At 42.4% G+C, this 26,568-nt stretch overlaps 2 protein-coding genes across 2 annotated transcripts in view; one reads left to right on the top strand and one right to left on the bottom strand.

Moving 5' to 3' along the window:
- hdac3 (histone deacetylase 3) overlaps positions 1–1,176 on the top strand; it is a 9,142-nt gene extending 7,966 nt beyond the window's left edge. Inside the window, exons 14-15 of the mRNA XM_059516579.1 lie at positions 455–612; positions 895–1,176. Coding sequence (XP_059372562.1) covers positions 455–612; positions 895–964 — 228 coding nt within the window. The 3' untranslated portion in view covers positions 965–1,176. The remainder of the gene's footprint in view (positions 1–454; positions 613–894) is intronic.
- A 414-nt stretch (positions 1,177–1,590) lies between these two features.
- Positions 1,591–25,954, bottom strand: myot (myotilin). The gene is made up of 16 exons (XM_059516578.1): positions 25,694–25,954; positions 24,320–24,361; positions 23,961–24,108; positions 23,136–23,192; positions 22,913–23,054; positions 22,563–22,586; positions 22,363–22,482; positions 21,841–21,997; positions 17,768–18,457; positions 16,612–16,858; positions 16,070–16,107; positions 15,683–15,818; positions 15,025–15,232; positions 9,484–9,649; positions 2,787–2,920; positions 1,591–2,089 (listed from the first exon to the last, which is right to left on the bottom strand). Exons 2-16 carry the CDS (start codon positions 24,325–24,327, stop codon positions 1,968–1,970), a joined length of 2,397 nt encoding a protein of 798 aa, XP_059372561.1. The 5' UTR covers positions 24,328–24,361; positions 25,694–25,954; the 3' UTR covers positions 1,591–1,967.
- Between the last annotated feature and the right edge of the window lie 614 nt (positions 25,955–26,568).

Genomic DNA, 26,568 nt, shown 5'->3' with positions numbered 1-26,568 from the left:
AGAGAAAGAAAAAATAATGCTATAATCAACAGTTCCATGTACTAAAAATCTTACTAACAAAATGAGTACACTTCAGCATTTAAACGAAGAAAATAATCCATGTCATGGGACCTTTAATGAGCAGTGAGATCACACCCACAACCTCTTTAAAACCTGGAACTAAACAAGTTCAGACAAAAATCATAATGAACCGATTCAGATTGAGATGCTCTCTGGAGATCTCCGATCACTGAGGTTCACTTCCTGTCAGCTGTCAGCACAGTGAAGTACTAAGATATCAAATCCAGGTGCATTGTGTTTTTATTGGACGTTTTGTAATAAATTATAATAATGCAATAAAGTGAAAAATCAAATGGTGGCTATATAAAGGACATGTCTGTGTTAGAGCGTGTGTATTTCACAGGTGTCGAGTGCAGTCTTCAGCAGTACGTGTGGTGTGTTCTGTGTTTTCTAGTATCTGGAGCAGATTCGTCAGACAGTGTTTGAGAACTTGAAGATGTTGAATCACGCCCCAAGTGTTCAGATCCATGACGTTCCCTCAGATTTGCTGAGCTACGAGCGTCCAGACGAGGCTGACCCGGACGAGCGCGGCTCAGAAGACAACTTCTCCAGGTGACCACACACTGACACTAGTGTTCAAACACCAGAAACACTGCAGCTGCGTCATCGGTCATCAAGAAATATATATTTATTTATCTAAAATATTCTGTAACATTATAAATGTCTTTGCCATCGCTTTTGATGCATTTAACATTGGATCGATAGATGCATCTCTGCTGGAAGTATTAATTTCTTTCAAAAGCAAGTTATTTGTATCTCTGGTTAATGTTCTGTTCAGTTGACTGTAGATATGGAGTGTGTCCTGATCTTCTGACGTCTTCTGTTTGATGGCAGGCCTGAAGCAGCGAACGAGTTTTACGATGGTGATCATGATCATGATAAAGAGAGTGACGTGGAGATCTGAAGACCTGGTCCTCGTGGATGAGCCGTCTGTGTCTGAAGCTTTTATCATCTCGACAGCTCTAGAGTATTAATACTGCATCTGTACTGAGGAGCCTGAGCTCATCTCTACTGTATATTTACTACATCCACGTGGTTATGATAACAGAATTGTTTTTTTTTACCTTTTCATCATTTGTTTATAGAATGTTTCTTTAATAAATCTTTTGGAAAAGAGCCTTTCTAACTTATTTACTGACTCGAGGAACAATAATGAATACAATTAATGTTTAGGCAATCACACACACACGTATATACTAGTGCTGTCAAACAATCAATTGCATGTTTTTGTTTATATAGTTTGTGTGTGTACTCTATATATAATTACAACACATGCATATATATATTTAATTCAATTATATTTGTATATATATACATGTAAAAATGTTCTAAATCTACTGTGTGTATTTATATATACAGTACATAATATGCACAATACTAATTATGTAAAAAAATTATTTTGGATGCAATTAATTGCAATTAATGGTTTGACAGCACATAAATACATTGTATTATTTAATAGTAACCGTTTTTTCATTTGAAAGTATGTCATGGCAGGAGAAAAAAACCCTCAGAGATAAACGTATAGTATTTCACAAAGATCTTTACTCAAATGTTCATCTCACATCATATATAACACAAATGATATCTGCGTTGAGGACCGTAATCAATGCATTTGACCAAATCCTTTGTACTAGTAACAAAAATTCCAACAAATATCATCTTCAGTACATGTATACGATCATCATGTAGTTATGAGTGTATCATAACAGACTGCACTGCACGCATATACTGAGAGACATACAGCAATCAAAGCATTAGTCTAACAAATATCATTAGATACATTGTTTTCCCTTGTATTGGGTGTCATAAATGTGCAGCTTTATGAAACTGGTGATCTGTGTCCAGCTAAAACAGCACATGAGAGCTAGTGAGGGATGCAGTTGTTCCTCATGATCTGTGTTAGTCTACAGCTCCTCGCTCTCGTAGAGCGGCGCGGTGTGATGAGGAGCAGGCTCGGTGCTCAGTGTGGAGAAGATGGGCAGAGGCTTCAGTGTCCTGACAGCAGGAGCAGACTTATTCAGACGAGCTGCAGGGAAACACATTCTCATTTACAGCTGAGAGACCGACAAAAACATGAGATGAGCACATGATCAATACAGCGGGTGAAAGAAGTGATATAGTTCTAAAGGTGCTGTTGACTTGAAATATTCACCAGATGTCGGTAATAACCAAAGTTAACCATTCATACAAAGAAAGCAGGTTCAGAAATGAATAAGTCATAAATTTTGAATGCTTTTGTGAAAAAAAAAAGTTCTAAAAATGCACAAAATACCATTTAAAAATTTCATAAGAAATATATATTTATTTTCCAAAATGTTTTTTTTTCTCTCTCTTTCTCTGTAAATCTGCACAAAAATCGAAGGCATAAATCTGAACAAGTTGTGTTCCAAATTTGAGGTTGATACTGCAAAAAAAAAATAATAATAATAATAAAAAGAAGAAGAAGTGCTTTCAGTCAGCGTTTGTTTGTGAGACGCAGTTGAAATTCACTTCCCAATCTTTTTCTACTGCGGTCATAAAGAATGGTCCTATTTCTTTTAAGACTATTTTTTTTTGTATGTGTCTGTTAACCTTAAAAAAAAGACAAAACAACACCAGAGGGGTTAACTTTATGAACACAAAAATATAAAGTTTTACATTGTCAGTCTATCTAGACGTATGTTTTCAGCAAGTCTAAGCAAACGAACTTTCAACCAAGTGTGAGGTGAAGTGTGTGCACTCACTGGCCACGTCTAGCCTGGCGTTGCATGTGGACATCCCTGCTTCATTGATGGCAGACACCGTGTACCAGCCTGCATCAGACTTTATCACTGGATCAATCACCAGACACTGCTTTCCTGAAGCGTCCTGAGAGAGACTGACACACACACACACACACACACACACACACACACACACACACACACACACACACACACACACACACACACATACGTCACACAACTACAGACACTGCAGTAATAACGCTTTCAGATGAGAGGATGCACTGTAAATCTACTGTCCGAGACGATGATGCATCTGTTTCTAATAGCTCAAGAGAGAATTGCATTATGACCATCAACATTACTGAAGCTAGAATGAATGAGAATGTGTTCTCTTACGAGAGCTCTCTCGTACTGCGTCTTAGCTAAGACGCTACGGGAAAAGTCTCTTTTCACGAAATACTGAAACAAAAAATTATCCTTAATTTTGTATTTTTGTAAAGCGCATTTGCAGCAGTACACAGCCATAGGCGAGACGGCTCGTTCGCTCATTGGCTTGTTGCTTCGCGCCCTTCTTGCCACTTCCCGCCGAAACGGGTATGTGGCTCAACCTATAAAAGGAGCTCGAAAAGGCTGACTCACCTGATTTTTCATCTCTTCAGCGAAGCTCACGCATCGCTGGATCACGAGGAAGCAAGCGCCGTCTGGAAGAGCATATCAGCAGGACGAGCCATCCTGAAGCCGCTGGCACCGCCGCCTTCCACTGCCGCCTTCCACTGCCGTTCCTGCTGCGCTATCCTGCGCCCATATCCTTTACAATCCTTGTTCTGTAATATTCTGTGTGTGTGTTCGCCCTGTGACGCACATTCACAAAAGAGCTGCGTCTTTTTAAAGACTCGCCGGTTCCCTCCGCTTCGCCGGCCTCCCCTGCATCGCTTCCCGATGCTCAGCGTCCGCTGCTTGCCGACGCGTCATCGGAGGAAGTGGATCTCAGGCCCGCGTCGGAGGAAGAAGACACGTGCTCTCTGCTTGCTTCGGGCAGTGAGGGTTGTGCGAGCTCCGTGGATCTCGCGCCCGCTGCTCAGAGGCCCAGCAGACGGGGGGATATCGATAAGGAGCTGATGCGTGTACTCTCGTTGGCCGCGGCGAGCCTCGGCCTCGAGTGGTCTGCACCAGCGCCCCCTTCACGTTCCCGGCTGGATGGTAGCTATCTTCCGGATGAGCGCTCTTCCTCAAGCTCAAAACACGCCCCTTTTCTTCCTGAGCTTCACGAAGAAGTGGCGAAGGCTTGGGACGCTCCATTCTCAGCGAGAATCCGCTCATCTGTTTCGTCAGCATTCTCCACACTGGACAGTGCTAAGAACAGAGGCTACCTGTCACTTCCGCCGGTGGAACAGGCTATAGCAGCGCACCTTAGCCCGCCCTCTGCTGGACGGCGGACTAAGGCGGCGTTGCCATCCAAAGCCTGCCGCATGACGTCATCGCTGCTCGCACTGATATTCTCTGCTGCTGGACAGGCTGCGTCTGCGTTACACACCATGGCGACGCTACAGATTTTCCAGGGCGATCTTCTCCGCAAGCTGGATGAGATGGGACCTGAAGCGATCTGTCTCGCGGATCTGAGGAGTGCTTCGGATCTCTCCCTCCGCGCTACTAAGTCCGCTGCACAGGCCATGGGACGGGTTATGGCTTCCGCTACGGTGGCTGAGAGGCATTTGTGGCTGACGCTTTCTGACATCAAGGAGTCTGAGCGCGCTGCGTTTCTTGACGCTCCACTAACTCCTGCCGGCCTCTTTGGATCTTCCGTCAACGAGTTTGTGGAGAGATTCGCCGAGGACCAGAAAGCTTCACAGGCGTTCAAGCACTTCTTGCCGAAGCGCTCCAGTTCTGCAGCTAGCCGCTCTAGACCGGCCCCACAGAGCTCTCAGTCACGCCCACCGCCTCCTGCTGCGCCATCACGACAGCGTCAGCAACGCAGCTCGGGACCCCGTTCTCGCTCTTCGAGCCGTCACCCCGCGACGCGGGAGCCGCGGCAGAGGATTGCGGTGAAGCCAGAAGCCCCGATAGCATCCTAGCACTGCTGGGAAAGCGCCGGTGTTCGAGTTCCGCTGCGGCCGAGCTCTCACCCAAGCGCACCGCTGTTGCAGTTCCAAGAGTTGTGACTGCCTCAGTGTCTTCTGCAATGCGCAAGCCTGCACGAGTGCCCGCTTGCCTGCACACAAAAGCCGTTATCACGGCTACCCAGATGTTTCACAAAAAGAGTGTTTTTTCTGGTGTTCCGGCCACGGCCGATGGTGCTATAAATGTTGTGACGATGCCCACTCCTCAATGCCCATCTCCACATGTAAGCACAGCCCTACACACAGGGCCTGCGCCCATAATGTAGACTCAAGTCGGTCGCGCACACTACATAGTAAACGTGCCCACCCCTCAGTGCCCACAATTACTATGTCACACGCGTCATGTGGTTTCTGTAAAAACGAAACCCATGCACGCTCGTCCGGCCACGGCCGATGGTGCTTTAAATGCAGTGACGATGCCCACTACCCAGTGCCCATCCCCGCATGTAAGCACAGCCCTGCACACAGGGCTAGCGCACATAAGATCGACACAGATCGGTCGAGCGCGCCGCATAGTAAACGTGCCCACTTCCCAGTGCCCACATACACTATGTCACTTACGGCGCGGGGCTTCTGTAAAAACGAGGCCCGTGCACGTACATTCTGCACAGGCAGACGGCGAGTTGAAAGTGGTAAAAGTGCACACATGCAGCCCACGGTTACTCGCAGATATATTGAGTCCCACGGGACCCGCTCAGCCTCCCTCCAGTCGGTTAAGCGCCGGAACGGGGTCGAGGATGAGCGATCTGCCCGCTGTGATCAGCGCGCTCCCCGCCTCAGATGCGCAGCACACTCGAGCGCCGCCGTTGCCCAGTCAACAGAGCGCGTGTCGCATCCAGCCCTTAGCCATTCATGCAGATGCATGGTCAGTGCTTCCAGGGGTTTCGGATTGGGTGCTAGGCATTATAAAGAGAGGCTACTCGCTACAGTTTTCTCGACGCCCACCGCGCTTTTCAGCGCGCGTCGAAACTACGGTCAAAACAGAAGTAGCACACATACTTCGGGCCGAAATATCAAAACTGTTGAGCAAAGGGGCTGTAGAGCCTGTGTCTCAAGCTCAAAGCGAGGGGGGGCTGTACAGCAGATACTTTCTGGTGCCCAAGAGAGACGGGGGTCTCAGGCCCATACTGGATCTAAGACAGCTGAACAAGGCATTGATGAAACGCAGTTTCAAAATGCTCACGACCAGGAAGCTCCTCGCGCAGATTCGCAGAGGGGACTGGTTCATGTCAATAGATCTGAAGGACGCGTATTTTCAAATACAGATAGCGTCAAACCACAGGCGGTTTTTGAGATTCGCCTTTGAGGGCCAGGCATACCAGTTTGCAGTCCTGCCATTCGGCTTGTCCGTAGCTCCTCGTACGTTTACGAGGTGCATGGATGCAGCGCTCGCTCCTCTCAGACTCAGATGCATACGAGTGCTGAATTATTTGGATGACTGGCTGGTTCTGGCCCGATCACGAGCGGAGCTCGTGGACCACAGGGCCGTTTTACTCGATCACCTCGAGAAGCTCGGCCTCAGTGTCAATTGGGCGAAGAGTTCGCTGAACCCCAGTCAGACGATCCTGTTTCTGGGTATAGTTCTGAACTCGTGTTCCATGACGGCGCGTCTGTCACCACAGCGCACGATGGGCATTCAGCGCGCAGCGAGTTCTTTCCGCTGCGGCGCGACTGTGTCGCTCAAACACTGTCAAAAGATGCTGGGTCTCATGGCCTCAGCATCTCCGGTTCTGCGGCTGGGCCTGCTCCGCATGCGCCCCCTGCAGTTCTGGCTGAAGGCTCGGGTGCCACGCAGAGCGTGGGCGTCTGGCCGGCTGCATTTCAAGGTCGATCAGAGCTGGGTTGCGGCTCTAGCACCTTGGACAGCGAACGGCTGGTACCGATCAGGTGTAAGCCTGGGGACTTCCCCGAGTGTGAAAATGGTGTCGACGGACGCCTCCACTTCGGGATGGGGAGCGCTGTGCGAAGGCAGACCGTCCTTTGGCCTATGGTCAGAACGGGAAAAGCTCCATCATATCAACTGCCTGGAAATGCTGGCAGTGGAGAACGCGCAGACGCGCTTTTGTCCCCATATCAAGGATCACCACGTCGTAGTCCGTTTGGACAACATGTCCGTGGTGTCCTACATAAATCGCCAGGGCGGTCTCGGGTCCCGAAACCTGTGCAGGCTGACGGAACGCCTCCTGATTTGGGCTCAACGCAACGTGCGCTCGCTGAGAGCAGTGCATGTGCCTGGACTGCAGAATCTGGGTCCAGACAGGCTGTCCAGAGGCAATGTCCCTACGGGCGAATGGTCTCTACACCCGCAAACAGTCCGGCTGTTGTGGGAGAGATTTGGCATGGCGGAGGTGGACCTCTTTGCGTCCCACGAAAACGCTCACTGCCCCGCGTTCTTTTCCAAGAATGAAAGCGCGCTGTCACGGAAATGGCCGTGCTGCCCGCTTTATGCGTTCCCTCCCGTCTCCCTCTTTCCGCAGGTGATAGAACGGGTGAGAGAAACGAGATGTTCAATACTGCTTGTGGCACCTCTTTGGAAGAACCAACCATGGTTCCCAGATTTGATGCAATTAGCAGATGTTGCCCCGTGGCCGGTACCGTTGAGGAGAGATCTCCTCTCGCAGGCCAAGGGCTCGATTTGGCACCCTCAACCGGAGTTGTGGTCCCTCCATGTATGGGCACTCAACGGTTACCCGCTGATCTCGCAGTGGGAGTGCTAAATACCATCACTCAGGCTAGAGCTCCGTCGACACGACGTCTGTATGCCTCGAAGTGGTCGGTGTTCTCCAGCTGGTGCACAGCTCGAGGTTATTCACCCCTTAGTTGTGAGGTGACGGAGGTCCTCTCCTTCCTACAGGAGCTGTTGGATAAGGGCAGAGCCCCATCCACGCTCAAAGTTTATGTGGCGGCCATCGCGGCGTTTTCTGAAATGGCGTCCGGTCAGTCAATAGGAAGGAATGATTTAGTCATCCGGTTCCTCAGAGGAGCTAGGAGACTGAATCCTCCCAGACCTCCGTCAGTCCCTATGTGGGACCTCGCGGCGGTTTTGGAGGCCTTGAAGGGTCCCCCTTTTGAGCCTATCCAATCGGTTAGCCTTCAGCATCTGTCGTTCAAGACAGTATTCTTGTTGGCTCTCGCTTCTGTGAAGCGTGTGGGTGATTTGCACGCGCTCTCGGTGAGCCAGTCGTGCTTGGAGTTTGGGCCCAATGACTCAAGGGTCATACTCAAACCTAGGCACGGTTATGTGCCGAAATCCCTCAACACACCGTTTCGGGCTCAGGTTATTGCCCTGTCTGCCCTGCCGGTGTCAGGGGAGGATGGAGACTCGAGTCTTCTTTGCCCTGTCAGGGTTTTAAGAGCTTATGTGTCTCGCTCTGCTGCCTTTCGGCAGACGAAGCAGCTATTTGTCTCGTTCGGTGGACGTTCCAAGGGAATGGCTGTTTCGAGACAGACTCTATCCAGATGGATAGTTGACGCCATAGCGTTAGCTTACGCTTCCAGGGGCCTTCAGTGCCCGTTGGGCGTCAGAGCACACTCCACAAGAGGCGTCGCCTCGTCGTGGGCGTGGTCTACTGGGATCTCCTTGCAGGATTCCCGCCTTGCAAGCAAGGCTGCTGTCGGTATAGAAGAATCAGGGCCCTGAGGGGAATTCTGAGTTCATGAGCGCTATGCGCTGCCGACAGTTATATGGGCAGTATTGCGTAAGACCCGCATTGCCACATTGGTCAGGCCTTGCCTCGGCTGTGTGATGTCATATTGCCGCACCTATGGATGCTGCTAGATATGGGACGGAGGGCTTTCCCCCTTTTCTGTCCCGGACTCTCTGTGAGTCCCTCAGGTGACTGTGCACTGTAAATCCTGGGCGTTGCTTCAGGTTTATTGGTGTGTGATCCCTGCGCGCACAGCGTTTTACATCGGGTTCCCATAGTGTCTTAGCTAAGACGCAGTACGAGAGAGCTCTCGTAAGAGAACGTACTCGGTTACTAAACGTAACCTCGGTTCTCTCTAGAAGAGCGAACGAGTACTGCGTTCTCTGCCGTGCGTACGATTCACTCTGGTTCGCTTCGGCGATGAAATAAATCAGGTGAGTCAGCCTTTTCGAGCTCCTTTTATAGGTTGAGCCACACCCGTTTCGGCGGGAAGTGGCAAGAAGGGCGCGAAGCGCCCTTATTGGTCTGATGTTGCATCAGCCTGCGCTCGATAGGCTGTGCAGTTGCCGCAGAACAAGCCAATGAGCGAACGAGCCGTCTCGCCTATGGCTGTGTACTGCTGCAAATGCGCTTTACAAAAATACAAAATTAAGGATAATTTTTTGCTTCAGTATTTCGTGAAAAGAGACTTTTCCCGTAGCGTCTTAGCTAAGACGCAGTACTCGTTCGCTCTTCTAGAGAGAACCGAGGTTACGTTTAGTAACCGAGTACGTTTTCTGAAGCTCAGTTCTTCAGAAAACGTGTGAAGATCTTTGAAATAAGCATTTTAGAATGATTTTTCCTCATTTCATTAAATATGGATAAAAGCATCTGTTAAATGACTGAATGTAAATGTGATATATATAGTCGGTGAACACTATAGAACATGTGATCCTCAGCGTCAGGTCAGACCTCATCCTCATGGGGTCGATGCGCAGCATGTCCTTGTCTTTCTTCCAGTAGATCTGTGGGGCTGGAGATGCCGTCACCTTACACTCGAGCCGCACGGCGTCGGCCTCCAGGACCCGTGAGTTCCTCATCTTCATCACAAACGAGGGAGGAAAGAGCTGCTCCTGGGCTGAGGACACACAGAGCATCTACAGTCACCTCACAGTCACTGTGTGTGTGTGTGTGGAGGACTTCCAATGACTTCACTGCAGAAGCTTGTCACACTCGCACACTCAGCACAGAGCGCACATCAAGAGTCATTTAAAGCTATAGAAAAGTGCATCTATTGTGGTCTACAAAACAATTCACAAAATATCACTCTCTTAACAAGGCATGAGGATCATTCCCACATACAGTATATCTGAATGTCCTCATCGTGTCTCTTGATTCCTAACTAAAATCAGTTTCTTAACGATTTCATTACGCAGGACGGATGGAATGAAGGCCACAGATAGTCCTTGTTACATGTACTTACTATTATAATAACAAATTATGCATCATAACATGCAAGTAACCCTAAGCCAAACCCTACACTGAGAAAAAAATCTGTAAAATTTATGGTAAAAAAAAACAGCAGCTGTAAAAATATGGTAGTAGTGTTGAAGTTTTACCATTTTAACTTAAACTTACAATTAAATACAGTAATTTCATTAACTGATATAATGTTATTATACCAACCTATTGAAGTCCTTTGTAACACACTGCACCAAAAGCAGGAGGTGATGAGAAAAGCACATGATGAACCAAAGCCAATCAGCTTTTAAATATTAACATATATAAAAGGTGCACAGCAATGACGATCACAGTAACACTCATCAAACTGAAATACTGTAATAAACATTCATTTAGCAACATTAGATGTAACATACAACCATAAACTACACAACTGATGAGAAAAAAACTAAGAAACATAGTTATAAAAACAAAACAAAAAACACAATTTGAAATGTAATGCAGGGAATTCTGGGAATCTGAATTTATGGTTATTCACTGTAAATTGCACATCCTTTTTCACTTCCAAAAACGGTATCGTACCATAATATTACATGTCCAATACAGTTTTTCACCAGATATAGTAGGGGAACCTACTGTTAACCATTTAACAGGTTTTTTACTGTAGCATTTTTACAGTCTTTTACCGTTAAATTGATGGCCATTTTAATCCTAACCATATAGTAAGTACATGTACATGTAGATTTAATACTGTCACATGGAATTGATGTTGATAGTGTTGAAATTATGCAGCCAAGTGATGATATCTCAGAACATTATTTAGTTTTGTGCAAACTTCATATAGCCAAAATTGTAAATTCTACTTCTTGTTGGAAGAACCATCACTTCTACCACAAAAGACTGCTTTTTAAGTTATCTTCCTGATGTAACCAAATTCCTTAGCATATCCAAAACCTCAGAACAACTTGATGATGTAACAGAAACTATGGACTCTCTATTTTCTAGCACTTTAAATACAGTTGCTCCTTTACGCTTAAGGAAGGTTAAGGAAAACAGTTTGACACCATAGTATAATGAGCATACTCGCACCCTAAAGAGAGCAGCCCGAAAAATGGAGCGCAGCTGGAGGAAAACAAAACTAGAGGTATTTCGTATTGCTTGGCGGGAAAGTAACCTATCCTACAGAAAAGCATTAAAAACTGCTAGATTCAATTACTTTTCTTCTCTTTTAGAAGAAAACAAACATAACCCCAGGTATTTATTCAATACAGTTGCTAAATTAACGAAAAATAAAGCCTCAACAAGTGTTTACATTTCCCAACACCACAGCAGTAATGACTTTATGAACTACTTTACTTCTAAAATTGATACTATTAGAGATAAAATTGCAACCATTCAGCCGTCAGCTACAGTATCACATCAGACAGTGCACTATAGACCCCCTGAGGAACAGTTCCACTCATTCTCTACCATAAGAGAGGAAGAATTGTATAAACTTGTTAAATCATCTAAACCAACAACATGTATGTTAGACCCTATACCATCTAAGCTCCTAAAAGAGGTGCTTCCAGAAGTCATAGATCCTCTTCTGACTTTTATTAATTCCTCATTGTCATTAGGATATGTCCCCAAAACCTTCAAACTGGCTGTTATTAAGCCTCTCATCAAAAAACCACCGCTTGACCCCAAAGAACTAGTTAATTATAGACCAATCTCGAATCTCCCTTTTCTGTCCAAGATACTAGAAAAGGTGGTATCCTTACAATTATATTCCTTCTTAGAGAAAAATGGTATATGTGAGGATTTCTAGTCAGGATTTAGACCGTATTATAGTACTGAGACTGCTCTCCTTAGAGTTACAAATGATCTGCTCTTATCATCTGATCGTGGGTGTATCTCTCTATTAGTTTTATTGGATCTTAGTGCTGCGTTTGACACAATTGACCACAACATTCTTTTGCATAGACTTGATCACGTTGTTGGTATTAATGGAAGTGCATTAGCATGGTTTAAATCGTACTTATATGACCGCCATCAGTTCGTAGCAGTGAATGAAGATGTATCATATCGATCACAAGTGCAGTATGGAGTACCTCAAGGCTCCGTACTAGGGCCGCTACTCTTCACGCTTTATATGTTACCCTCGGGAGATATCATCAGGAAACATGGTGTTAACTTTCACTGTTATGCTGATGATACTCAGCTCTATATTTCTTCGCGGCCCGGTGAAACACACCAATTTGAAAAACTAATGTGATGCATAGTCGATATAAAAAACTGGATGACGAGTAATTTCTTACTGCTAAATTCTGAAAATACAGAGGTGTTAATTATAGGACCTAAAAACTCTGCTTGTAATAACCTAGAACACTGTCTAAGACTTGATGGTTGCTCTGTCAATTCTTCGTCATCAGTTAGGAACCTAGGTGTGCTATTTGAGCGCAATCTTTCCTTAGAAAGCCACATTTCTAGCAACTATATTACGACCTATGCTCTCAATGTCAAATGCAGAAATGTTAATCCATGCATTTATGACCTCAAGGTTAGATTATTGTAATGCTTTATTGGGTGGTTGTTCTGCATGCTTAGTAAACAAACTACAGCTAGTCCAAAATGCAGCAGCAAGAGTTCTTACTAGAACCAGGAAGTATGACCATATTAGCCCGGTCCTGTCACCACTGCACTGGCTCCCTATCAAACATCGTATAGATTTTAAAATATTGCTTATTACTTATAAAGCCCTGAATGGTTTAGCACCTCAGTATTTGAATTAACTCCTTTTACATTATAATCCTCTACGTCCGCTACGTTCTCAAAACTCAGGCAATTTAATAATACCTAGAATATCAAAATCAACTGTGGGCGACAGATCCTTTTCCTATTTAGCACCTAAACTCTGGAATAACCTACCTAACATTGTTCGGGAGGCAGACACACTCTTGCAGTTTAAATCTAGATTAAAGACCCATCTCTTTAACATGGCTTACACATAACATACTAATATGCTTCTAATATTCAAATCCGTTAAAGGATTTTTAGGCTGCATTAATTAGGTAAACCGGAACCGGAAACACTTCCCATAACACCCGATGTACTTGCTACATCATTAGACGAATGGCATCTACGCTAATATTAGTCTGTTTCTCTCTTATTCCGAGGTCACCGTAGCCACCAGATCCAGTCTGTGTCCAGATCAGAGGGTCACTGCAGTCACCCGGATCCAGTACGTATCCAGACCTGATGGTGGATCAGCACCTAGAAAGGACCTCTACATCCCTGAAAGACAGCAGAGACCAGGACAACTAGAGCCCCAGATACAGATCCCCTGTAAAGACCTTGTCTCAGACGACCACCAGGACAAGACCACAGGAAACAGATGATTCTTCTGCACAATCTGACTTTGCTGCAGCCTGGAATTGAACTACTGGTTTCGTCTGGTCAGAGGAGAACTGGCCCCCCAACTGAGCCTGGTTTCTCCCAAGGTTTTTTTCTCCATTCTGTCACCGATGGAGTTTCGTTCCTTGCCACTGTCACCTCTGGCTTGCTTAGTTGGGGACACTTCATCTACAGCGATATCGTTGACTTGATTGCAAATAAATGCACAGACACTATTTAACTGAACAGAGATGACATCACTGAATTCAATGATGAACTGCCTTTAACTATCATTTTGCATTATTGACACTGTTTTCCTAATGAATGTTGTTCAGTTGCTTTGACGCAATGTATTTTGTTTAAAGCGCTATATAAATAAAGGTGACTTGACTTGACATGTAGTTAATTAATATTACTCAGTACTTGTATAATTACACTGTAACAAGCACACCCTAAAATAAAGTGTAACCTCTTTCCTCAGTAACTGTAACAGATTACAGTTACATTTATAATGTAATTCTGTTACATGTAAGTAGTAACTATGAACTCTAATATGTAGAGAGAATTACAGAAGCACACATCTTTCCATCTAAACATTTAAATGTGGTTTCTCTCTCAGTCAACTCAAAGCCAGCCTGTTCAGAGATGACTTTAATAAAACTGGAGAGCATCATGCACCCCTCGCTCCTCTGATACTGTTGGTGATGGCAGCTTCAGACATGCGTTAGCTTGTGTTAGGTGGTTATTGTTTAGTGTTCATGTGAAAAAAACATGATTAAAACATTCCATCATATCTATTATAATGAATGACAGTTTGCCATGCATGCTTCATTTCCTTTTCACAATTGTCATGTTGTAACCTTATGCTAAACTGTTTTAAATTATTCTCACATTAATCTGCACTTCACTCTATGCTAGTGACAAACAAAAAACTAGTGATTAATGATTGACTTTATTAAAATGAAAAGGCATAATAACTATATTGCTTAAGTATTTAAACCTTTATCTATGATGCTTAAAATATAAGCAAGCAGCTTTTAACCAAAACCGTTTTCTCAGGATCATCTTGGAGAAGTTTAGAGTTCTATTGGACTTGGAAAGGCACACACCTATCCATGTACAGTAGATGAACAGATGATCAAAGTCTTTGCAATTTAACACTGAGCAACACTATTCTGAAATTGTTCAACAATTCGTAGATGCAGTTTTTAACTGGTGAACTTTCTAACACTCTTTTATACCCAGTCATGTTAATGACCTGTTAATAAGCTTAATTAGTTCTAATAATGCTCCTCCAGTTGTTTCCTTTTTTACTTTTCCAGCCTTTTGTTGCCCAGTCAAAACATTGTTGAGATGTGTCGCAGCCATCAAATTCTAAATGAGCTATTTTCCTTAAAATGGTACATTTTCTCAATGTAAACAGTTCTCTGTGTTCTATTTTAAATAAAATATGGCTTTATTAGATTTGCAGATCATTGCACTCTGATTTATTTTACACAGTGTCCTTTTTCTGGAAGACCTTTTTAGAAATAGGCTTGTAGATTGATGTGATTTTAAAGCACTTTAGCATATGGTTGTAACAGGACGGAATGTGGGAAAAATAAAAGAGCATGAAAAAAATGCAACTAAAAGGAAAGTTTATTCTTAATGTTATCCAGGTGACAGAAGACTACTCACCGATCACATCCAGACGCAGGGAGAAGTGGCTCTCTCCGGCTCGGTTCTTGGCTACGCATTCATAAACCCCTGCGTGATGAATAGTCACGATCTCTATGATGAAGGAGTGCACGCTTGACTCACACACCAGCATCTTATGATAATCATCAGGCCGGATGAGTTTACCATCCAGATACCAAGAAACATCTGGAGTCGGCAAACCTATAACCTGCAGGATGGAAGAAAGGAAGAAAGAAAGAAGGAAGGAAGGAAGAAAGAAAGAAAGAGAGAGAGAAAGAAAGAATGAATGAAAGAAAGAAAGAGAGAAAGAAAGAAAGAAAGAGAGGAAGAAAGAAAGAAAAAGAAAGAAGGAAGGAGAAAAGCAAAACTTAAAAAAGCTCAAATGTTGGTTTGTAAAGATATTACTACAACTGTTTCTTTAAAAAAAAAAGTTTATAAACTCTAGACTCATATTAACCACTGCTGTTTGTGCTATAATGTTATTTCATGCATCGGTTATAAATTCAGTTGTTGTTGTTGTTTTTTGAGGACTGTTTTTTTTTTCTTCTTTATGTATGTTATACAGCCCAGGACAGCTTTATTAATATTTAATCTTAATAAGGCTAGAAGCGTTGGAGTAATATGTAAAACAAATGCATGCAGGGTGTTTTATTACTACCTTAAAGTCAATCCTGCAGAACCGTCCCTCTTCAACAGAAAGATCTTGTGGCACTTGTATAAAACGAGGAGCAAAACACTTCTCTTGGATGGTCGAGGCCTCTGTACCGTCTCCTCCGGGACGATTCTTTCTGGACCTGTGCAAGAAAAGATGGAAGTGAACTGAATGGGACAGAAATCCATCAAAACAAACTCAGTAATCAACACAGGCAGGGCTCAGAGCATCAGACAGTCACCCACAACAAGCACAAAGTGTGTGTCTTACACTGTCACTCAGTGATTGATGCATTCACTAATGTCAGTCAGTGATCATTCATCAACTCCACATGCACAATAATGAGAGGAAAGCTCTTCAGAGACAAACTCCAAACTGCAAAGAGACATTTACCATATTCCTCCAGGCTGGACACCTTCTGGAGAGCCTGGCTGTTAGAACAGTGCATAACATTTGCTTGAATAACATTACAGAACATGATGGATAGACAGTCAGACAAACTCAAGGGACTGAGGCACATGTGGTGGCATTATAATAATAGCATCATGATGAATAGGATAGCTGCAGAGCTCATGCTATTTCAGGCTCATGGACAGACTGTTATCTGTTCGGTCTAGCCTTGAAAGTTCCTGGCAACTAGAGGGATGGCAACCAACGCCAAAATAAAGTATAGCTGCACTGCATGAACCGACACTCTTGTCTCTTGATTGATGTTTTAGCATTACTTGTGGTGCTACTAATATAATATCATGTAACAGGGATCCTCAGTAGGAAACTTTAGCTTGTTTGCACACATGGCAGATCACGAGCACATGGCTATAAAACTGTGATCACTGCATAGTGTTTCCTCTTGACAATCTCTAACATTAGTGACTCAAGCTTAAAAAGGTATTCCACAGTTACATTAGACCTCTAATAACTTTAAATGACAATACCTGTGCAGGCTGTGAACTGAATGAGTTTTCCAGATCAAATACTGAGGCGGCATTATCTGCTCCCAGCAATCTTCTGGCCATCCGCTCCTCGTAAGACATCTTCTGCATGGTCCTCTGCTCAGGAGCTTTGTTACGCAGCTTCTTCTCGAGGTCTTGTATGAGAGCGTCTTTAGAGCCCTGAATCTCTTCATCTGTGGAGCGGGACACTGGTCGCGAAACAGTCTTCTTCAAGATCGGCCTCGGCAGGCTGGGAAAACAGTCCATGGGAAGATTTGACTTTTTTAAGCATATTTCTTTTAAAGGTGGTTCACTCAAAAAATGTACATATGCTGAAAATGTGCTCGCCCTTGGATCATCCAAGATCAGGATGAGTTTGTTTCTTCATCAGGTTTGTAGAAATGTAGCACTGCATCAGTGTCTCATCAATGGATGCTCTGCAGTGAATGGGTGCCGTCAGAATGAGAGTCTGATAAAAACATCACAATAATCCACAGCACTCCAGTCCATCAGTGAACATCTGGAGAAGACAAAAGATGAAACTAATCCAGCATTAAGATGCTTTTAACTCAAATACATAATCCATAATAACACTTCCTCCAGTGAAAAAGTGTTCTGGTCTGAATCAGGAGAGAAATCTGCACAGATCAAGCAGTGTTTAAACAGCTCTAAACAAATCTGTGAGAGACGACAGCAGATGCACTTTTCACTGGATTATAGACTCATGTTATGGACTCATCTTGTAGCTGGATTTGTTTCAGCTTTTGTCTTCTCCAGATGTTAACTGATGGACTGGAGTGCTGTGTATTATTGTGATGTTTTTATCAGACTCTCATTCTGAAGGCACCCATTCACTGCAGAGCATCCACTGATGACACACTGATGCAGTGCTACATTTCTACAAACCTGATGAAGAAACAAACTCTCAGATGATCTGAGGGTTAGCACAATTTCAGCAAACTTTCATTTTTTGGTGAACTGTTCCCTTTTAAGCTCTGAAGACATTTTAGTCATATTTAACATTTTAAAGGATCTTTGGCTTACTTAAAAATCTAAAACTAAAACAGTAAAAAGGTCTAATGTTTGGAGTTTTGTTTCCTGTAGGAGGATGTAAGCATGCATTAGTGTTTGAGAGGTATGTCATCCGTGACACACTCACGTGTTGGGTGTGAAGCTCATGTGAGACACCGGTGGAGGCTGTGGAGGTGGAGCGCTTGTTTTTGGAGTATCTGGAGATATCCGTGGTGTTGCAGCAGCAGGAGCGTGATCCAGGGAGCGACTCGGAGGAGACAGAGGATGCTCCTGGGCTCTCGGTGTTGGGCTGACTGGAGATGGAGACCGAGGTGTGGACATGCTCTGGGCCTGGGAGCTCGGCAGGGAAGGCAGGACAGACGAGAGGAAAGCTGCTGATGAGAGTTTCTCATTGTTTGGAGAGCTCCGTGGTTTGGGAATCAAAGTCATGCTTGAACTCATGGATGTCCGAGCGGGTCCAGGCTGAGGAGGACTCAGTAATGGGGCAGCTGTTGAAGCCGGGGGACTGAGGTTGTTGGGTTTGCTGATCTCACGGTCAGGTGTGTGGAAACTGGGCCGGGACTGGATGAAATGACGAGGGCGCTCATAGTTAAAGGCACTGGGGGGGTAGAGCGATGGAGAGAAGGTGGGCAGGTCAGCCATGTTCATGGCACTGCCTCTGGGCTCCGCTGGGTTACTCAGCTTGCTGGTGGGAAGGAATGGATGTGGGACACTGTTTTTAACCCCCTTCGCTGGAGGATCAGGTTTGCTCATGGAGGAGAGCTCTGCAGCTTCAGTCGCCTGTTTGCTCTCCGCGTCCACAGGAGACTCCTGCACCCTGTTGGAGAAATACACTTAACTTGGATGAGGTAGTCCAAAGAAGGAGTTCACAATGAGGATCTGCAGTCAAGTGATTTTATTTAAACAAAAGGAATGTCGATATTAGGTCAATCCTGGTCCTGCAGAGTTTAGCTCCCACCACACCTTCCTGGAAGATCTTGAGTATCTTGATTACAAGCTTCAAAAATAAAGGTTTCAAAAGAGGGTTTTCACAGCGAAGCCAGTTTTGGTTCCCCAAAGAACCTTTCAGTGAACAGCTCTTAAAATAACCACTTTATGTTAGTATGAAGAACATTTTAATAATTTAAAGAACCCTTTTCCACTTTTGTGGAAAGAAAAAGATTCCATTGATGGTAAAGGTTCTTTGTGGAATTTTGGAACTTTGCATGACAAACGTTAAGAAGCAGATTTACTCAAATATCATGAGACCAGAATGGCCAATGGGAGTGGAAAGGTTTGCAGCTGGTTTACTGACGATAAGCAAACTAAAGAGCACAGACACAGCCAGATTTCCACAATGACCAACACAATCTTTCAAAAACTTCATTTGCAAAGATCAAACTGGATTAGACTTTCTTTTTGGTATTAATTAATAGTGCAAATACCAGTAAACTGACAAACGTATATCTTAGTAAATCACATTTAAATATTCTCCTCACATAAATGTTGCTTCTGAGAGGAAAGTGCTACAAATGCATACACAACAAGGTCAGCTGCAAAAATAACTGTCCATGTGTTTTCATCACTAATTGCATGTTCACAGCATAGCTTTAATAAATCTTGACAGAATTAGTCAATTTCTGCATTGACTGATTTAGAGCCCCTAACACATAGCTCCGCCCCAAACTCACGCCATTGGTCGACTCTGTTGTGTCATGCTGGTTAGGCTGCTCAAACAAACAGTAAAGTTATAGTAAATCTGCTCTCAACTACTCCATCCCTCAAGGAGGAGAAACAAGGCTAAATAACACGTTAGAACAATAATGCATACGTTTATATAATACACATTTTTGCCTGTCTACAAACGCCTCTTGTTTAAATGACCAATGATCATATGTGCATAGCACCACACACACAAGCAACCTAAGAGCCGAGTACACATTTAACATTTGGAAACACATTCAACGAGTAAATGATCTTTTTTACCCTTCAATGAACATGGCAGGGGCTCATAACTGCATACTGCTGATGTTTCTGTGAGAGTCATGTGGCTAAAATAAGTGTCCTGAGGCCTGAGTGACAGACGCGGCAGGTGCAGGTCATTTACAGCCGCTGGCACTCACTCGCTCTGTTTAGAGGTCATCGTGAATAAAGGCCCAGCTCACTAAATGCCATTCACTTCAGTAACAGTTCAGTAACATAAAACAATGTGTATATCTGTGACGGTAAAAACACTGCTCAACATAAAAGCAGGTGCATATCGATATTGATATTATTTTATAACTAAACAGACGATAAATATATAATAGTATGTGAGCAAAGTGTTAATGAAATAAAACAAGAATGGGACAAAAAAAAAAAGGTTGTACAATTCAGCAGCTATGGTCAGAAACTGTTTGATAGTGATAACTGTTTATAATGTTAGCACCATAACCTGGTGTGCAGAAACTGTTAAAAAACTTATAAATTAAATTATCAGCATAACAACTATTTGAAATGTCTCTTTTTCTTCAATAACCGCCGCTCTTGATCTGTATGAACACATCTGATCCTGATCTGCATCATAATTTATTAATACTGTATATAGAAGAGCAACTTGTGCTTCAGTGGAAGAAAAAACATCTGCCTTTCTGTACAAAGGAGTTTGTAGTCAAAAGTTAACATAACATTTTTCAGCCTTGTAAAGAATATTAAAAAGTCATTCTTTTATCACAACACCAGGACCAGATCATTAACACAACATATTAAATAGATTCAAAACCAGCAAAGCTTTCTTTACAAACACACAGCAGTGAGTGAGGAGTGAGAAAAGCTCCAGTGATGAACAGCGAGTCATACTGTATGACCTACAGGGGTCAAACTTACAGAATCCAGATTTATATAAACCAAAGAACATGTTTTAATTTACATAACGAACATACAATGGGAAAGGACTGATCATGCATTAATTAAATTATTAATCAAAATCGCTAGAGTTGCTAAAGCAGATTTGTTGATTTTTGGGTTACTCTGATTGCAATAAAGTGTAATAGATTATAATCCAGATTGCAAATCATGTGCTTACCTGCTCTCTAAAATGAGTTTGCTAGCCAGAAAGATCAGCTGTATGTAAAGTTGGTTTGAAAGGTTGAAGGTGTAGAGCGATTCTCTGGCATCTGTTCTCTCGATGAGATACTGTCGGGCTGTTTATCTATAGAAAGCTATGTGAGTCATGAGCTGCAGACTCACGCCCCTACCATTCTTGAGGAACCACCCATTCAACCCACAGACAATGTATGCCCACCAAATAATGAGAACATCAGAGCAAAAGTGAATAAATCTGGTAACTTGATTTATTCTTGTCATCAAGAGCAGCTGTCAATCAGCTACATGATAATTTTGCTTGTTGTAATATGTAGGAATAGGGGGCACTTTTTTTCACAGAATTTATAAGGATCACCATGTCACAGTAATAGATATTCCTGCTTTCAACCTACTTGAAGCTACTGATTTTTGACTACAAAAAGAAAAGAGGAATCTCACAAAGATTATTCAACAGACTGAAATAGTTTTTTTAAACTTGATCAGTCAGTGGCACTACAACTCCAGGTCAATGTAATATTAATTTGAGTAAATGTACATGTTTACTATTTTCATTTTACAGCTCGTTTACAGCAGAATTCAATTCTGTTTGCATCGTTCATTCACTGTTTTCTTGTTTATTGCTGTAAAGTTGTTTTGAAACGATCTGTATTGTATAAAGAGCTATACAGTATCAATAAAGTTGACATTTTTTTCATCATAAACATCTATAACACAAACAAAAAACAAAAAAGATTGTCACTGTGCTGCACAGATAATCGTTTTTTTTTCTCCACTTGATCAAGCATTCTCTTTTAAAACATAACATAATGACTTTTTTCACATGTCTTTAAATTTGCATTGCCTTTCCTATTGAGCTCTTTTGTAAGGAAGCATTTGAGTAGTTCAACAGTGATTGATTTGACACATTATTCTGCTTCTATGAAATGGTAATGGAACAATCACTTACACTGCAGTTATTCATCATTCACTGGAATGCAATCAAATGGCTTTCTCCACACATTTAGCTTCTGCCCTCTGCGTCTGCCTTATTTGTTTCTGCATCAGAAGTGCAGCTATGCTCTCATATAGCTTAGTTATAAATGTTGACTTGCACATCTTAACATTTTGGCAACACCTGAAACCCTGAAAATGTCCTACCGTGCTACTGGTGTGGCGGTCTCTTCCTCAGAGCTGTCAGGCCATTCTGGAGGAGGAATTAGTGTGTCATCCTGGTCATTAGACCGGTCATCCGGCTCTAGTCCAGCTGAGCTTAGAGACGAAGGCTCATCCTCCTCTCCAAACACATCCTCGAGGTCTTCAAAGAACAAAATCAGATGATTAAATATTTGATTATTTTTCTATCCCTTACCCTAGTATTTGTTTGCAAAATTCTAGATTAAAATAAATAAATATAAATTAATATTAGTTCATTGTTAGGAATCTGCTGTTTTCTGTTTCTGTATGACAAATATTATTGGAGGTGGAAAGTATTATCAAATTGGCTGAAATATTTAATGTGCAAACATGCAAATGGCAGGGGAAAAGCTATGCATCTTTTTATAAAATAAAAGGTCTTATGACGAAAGTAATGTAAAATTAATAATTTAAAAAGACAGACGTACATTAATTTAGATTTATCTGTGCCATGTAAGCATGCATAGAATCAAACTAGAAAGTTACCTGTATATACGTCAAGCATGGCACTGCATGTTACTGTCCCAAACTGATTTGATGCGGTGCATTTAAATATTCCAGAATCTTCTGGATACGCCTCTGTGATCACCAGGGTGCACAATTCCTCTATAATAAAACAAGAAGTGTTAAAAGTCTAGTAAGTTCATCCCTTCATGCACCATCTTTTGAGATAAATGTTTACTCACCGGGAACAGAAGCTGAACTTGCCTCTGAAAAAGGCAAAATTACAGTAAGAAACGGTTTTTAGTTCATTTGCTTGTAATGAAACTTGTAAGGTGGACGATTATTGTTTTTAAAGAAATAGCTAAAATTTAATTTCTTGAAAATTTGAACCTATATGCTGGTGATTTTTGCATATTTTGTATCCATATATATGTCACTGATACCAACACATCAGTTTTTGCATCGTTTTTGATTTCTGAATGCCAAGTAATCTAAAGCCAAACTCTTGTATGTCTTCAGATGACTTGGAATACAGTGCTGAAGTGGAAGTCTATTCAACCACATTTTCATTTTGTGGTGAGCTCTCACTCACTCTTTCTGAGAATCCTGAAGTCTGCCGAGTCGATGATCTGCTCGTTCTCTCTGAACCAGGAGATGTGAAGCGGAGGCGTCCCTCTGATCCTGCACTCCAGGACCACCAGCTGCCCCTTCACTGTGCTCACGTCATGAAGACCCTGTGGAGACACAACACCACCATAACAGCCTCCCACCGGGCCGCTCACCTGAAGATATACAGCGTGGGTTTGATTCTTTACCTTGACGAAGGTTGGAGACACTCCAGCATTCCCTGAACCCTGGATTCTGTTCTGAACCTGAACAAACACAGATCAACGAAATGGAAGTAACACACACAGCACACACGGCTCACAACTCACTGCGCTTGGGTTAGTACAAATGTGTGAGATTGCTTTTTATTGCTTTATTTAAATACCTACACGTCACGCAAGTTTAATGCTTGAATGTGGTAAAAAAACATAAGAAATCATGCAGTCAGATAAAGACACATCAGAAAAAAAGGTACAAAAGCTAGCACTGGGACAGTAAGGTACACATATGTATCTTATTTAGCCCTAAATGGTGCAGTTTAATACCTCAAAGGCACATATTTGTACCTAAGTATTCATGTTTATGTCCTTGTTAGTTTTTACTCCACTTTTCAAGTGTATGTACTTTATCAGAGTGTGTTTCTTTAGAAAACCTTACCTCACAACATCCCAAAGCATGATATTGCACTATTTACAGCACTACTTTCATATTAAACTTGAGCACAAGAAAGTATACAGTACACTGTTTTTAATGTTCTCAGGTTTAAAAATAAAACAAACAACCTTTACTTATGAAATGCAGTGCAGTATAAAGTATGACATTATGCTTTGGAGTGTAGTGAAGTAAAGTTGATAACTACTGAGTACTACGAATAGTTGAGTAACATGAATGAAAAGAAATAAAACGTGAAGTGTGTTCATGAGGATGCATGTAACTTTGTGAACGATGGTTTGTGATTTGAAGGGACAATTCTCTGTTGCATGTCTTGTCTACTTTAGATCGTGATGAGAGGCGTATGTATCTTTTGTTCTCACCATCTGAGGGCTGATGCAGACGGGCTGGACTGAACTGGAGTGCCTCTGCTGTACTGAAGTCGAGGATGAGGATGATGAAGAGGACGAGGACGTGTCTCGGGAGCACGATGATATCGTTAGAGACATGGTTGAGGTTTTTTTCTGAATCCTGAAAGAGTTGGAACACAACTGCATTATACAAATCAATTTCATTGCATTTCTAATAAATGCCATTGCTATTAAGGTTCACATTTATGTGTCATTTCACACACAAAAGAAGAACGTCTGGTCTGTTACTGAAACTGGTGCTGGTGGCTGTTTTCCAAGATCTGCTGAAGCTTTCAAATGTTAATAATAATGAAGCACGGAGTGTCTCTTACTGTGCCATGTTTGCTGGATCTCAGAGGAGTGTTGGTGAGGCACTAGAAAACATTCAAGAACACATCAAATACTGAGTTAAGGACACTAGTGGTTCATTAGCTTCATTTCTTTAAATAACTGTGGCCCTGTCTGTGAAAACCAGGCTAAAGTCTCAAACTCTATTTATACTAATAAGCATCAAAGATTACTTTCACACATGAATCCTATTATGATTTCAAATTTGACAAGACCTTACTCAGTCAGTATTAAAGATATCAAGGTTATGTTTTCACAGAGTGTTCTTTACCTTATGAAGGATGATTTCATGTAGAAAACAGAGAAATGACTTTAACTGGCTTCTCAATGCCAGGGTCACACATTTGTTTTACGTACAATTTAGTCTTAATGCACTTCTAACACACTTCTAACACACACCTTTAATAGCATTATAATAATATCTGAGGGAAAGAGTTACTATAAAGAGATGAGCACCACTGAATCTTAAATTCCTGTTTTCTGCTTTCTCCAGCTCTCCTGCTTTAATTCTTCTTGAGCAAGATTTGTAAACAGATTGACTTTACCCACAGCGGTGCATTGAGTCTCACCCCTCCTGTGAAACCTGAGCAGCTCCCTGGGCTAATTTGGTTGTGCCTTCAGTGTGGTGCTTTTAGAAACACATGGTGCAGGATAAATCTTTCACCCTGCACTGGACTGCAAAGTGCCATCTCCAATAATAAAATATTAGCTGTTTTATTAATCAGAAATATTCCTCATCACTGTATCAGTTATAGTCGGCCATATTGATAACGAATCACCTTGTGTTTGTGTAGTGCTTTCACTGTAGAGTCATTCTACGGTGAGGTATACCTTAAAAATAAAGCTTCAAGTCCAAAAAAAAAAAAAAAATTAATCCCACTATTAAGAAAATCACCTGTAATAGTGTAGTAAATAATCCAAAAGCAAATATGTGATGAATCATCAAGAACTCCACAGAATTCTCTACAGCAGAACCTCCATAACTCCACACAGACCAGCTTAAACTATGTGTGATCAACGCCAAAGGTTGCTTTCAAATACACCTCCTCTTTTTAGTACTGGATCACAATACAGTTTTCTAAATATTGCATTTTCTAAAAAAAAAAATGTAAATAAATTCTAGGATATAGGTTTTAGAAGAGTGGAATGGAAGTGTAGCACCTATGAGCAGATATTTCACTATTAGCATTAAAGCCAGATATATTTTTGGCACAGTCATGTAATGTCTAAACATGAGCAGGAATACAAGGTCCTCCTGCAGCAGGTCATCATATATATATATATACATCTATAATTACAGCAGAACAGCCTATAGGCTGAACACAGACAATACCCTCCGTCAGATCTGCTAGTCTCACCTCTCAGTCCCAGCAGAGCAGCTGATTCACAGTCTGGAGTGATACCAGTGTGTGCTCCTAGCTCCCCTGGGCTGAAGAAGACCCTCTTGTGGCACTCTTCCCTCTCAGAGAGAGTGCACTGCTCGTCTGGTTTGCCCCCTCTGTGACTGGATGTCTTCTGCTCGGTAAGAGAGGCTTTGGGCACTCATGGGCTATTGGTGAAGATCCTCTATCTTGACTGCAGGTCGTCTGGGTAGGTATAAGGTGCGTCTCACATTACAGTCTGTGCATCACACACAGCTGACTCCACAGTACACGAGTGAACCAAACACTCAAGTGTCAAATATAGACCACACTCATGCACTCGGCCTCAGGGATGGAAATAGCTTGTGCAAGAAACTCATCTATTAATCTTTGTCCAGGGAGATTGGTAAGCTTAGTAAGTTACCACTATTACCAATCATGAAAGAAAAAATATTATGTGGTATCAGAACTTTTGGCATTTAACCTTAAATCACTCATCCATGCATGTGCACATCAGTACCAGTGGTGGGCTAGTTATTAAAAAAAAAAAAAGAATATTACTCAGTAATTACTCCTTTCAAAAGTAATATTATTACTTAATTTCTGGCAACAGTAATTATTTATACTTTTTTATTTCATGCCTCACATAAGTTACATATCTTCCCTATAAAACTCTTCCAAAATATCATTAACAATATATTTCTGCCTCATCAATTAATTTCAAATCCACATTGGATCTCAGACTGAAGTTATTAAGGACACTCAGTGGTGATTAATATATAGTAAGCTCTAAGTGAAAAGTGTTGTATTTTCCACATTAATTGTCATGTGTAGCTTGAAGCTAATTATATCTATAATTTATCTGTTATACC

This window comes from Carassius carassius, chromosome 29, assembly GCF_963082965.1.
Source record: "Carassius carassius chromosome 29, fCarCar2.1, whole genome shotgun sequence".
Lineage (NCBI taxonomy): Eukaryota > Metazoa > Chordata > Actinopteri > Cypriniformes > Cyprinidae > Carassius > Carassius carassius.
Note: the sequence above shows the minus strand (reverse complement) of the source record. Positions and strands in the feature narration are given on the sequence as shown.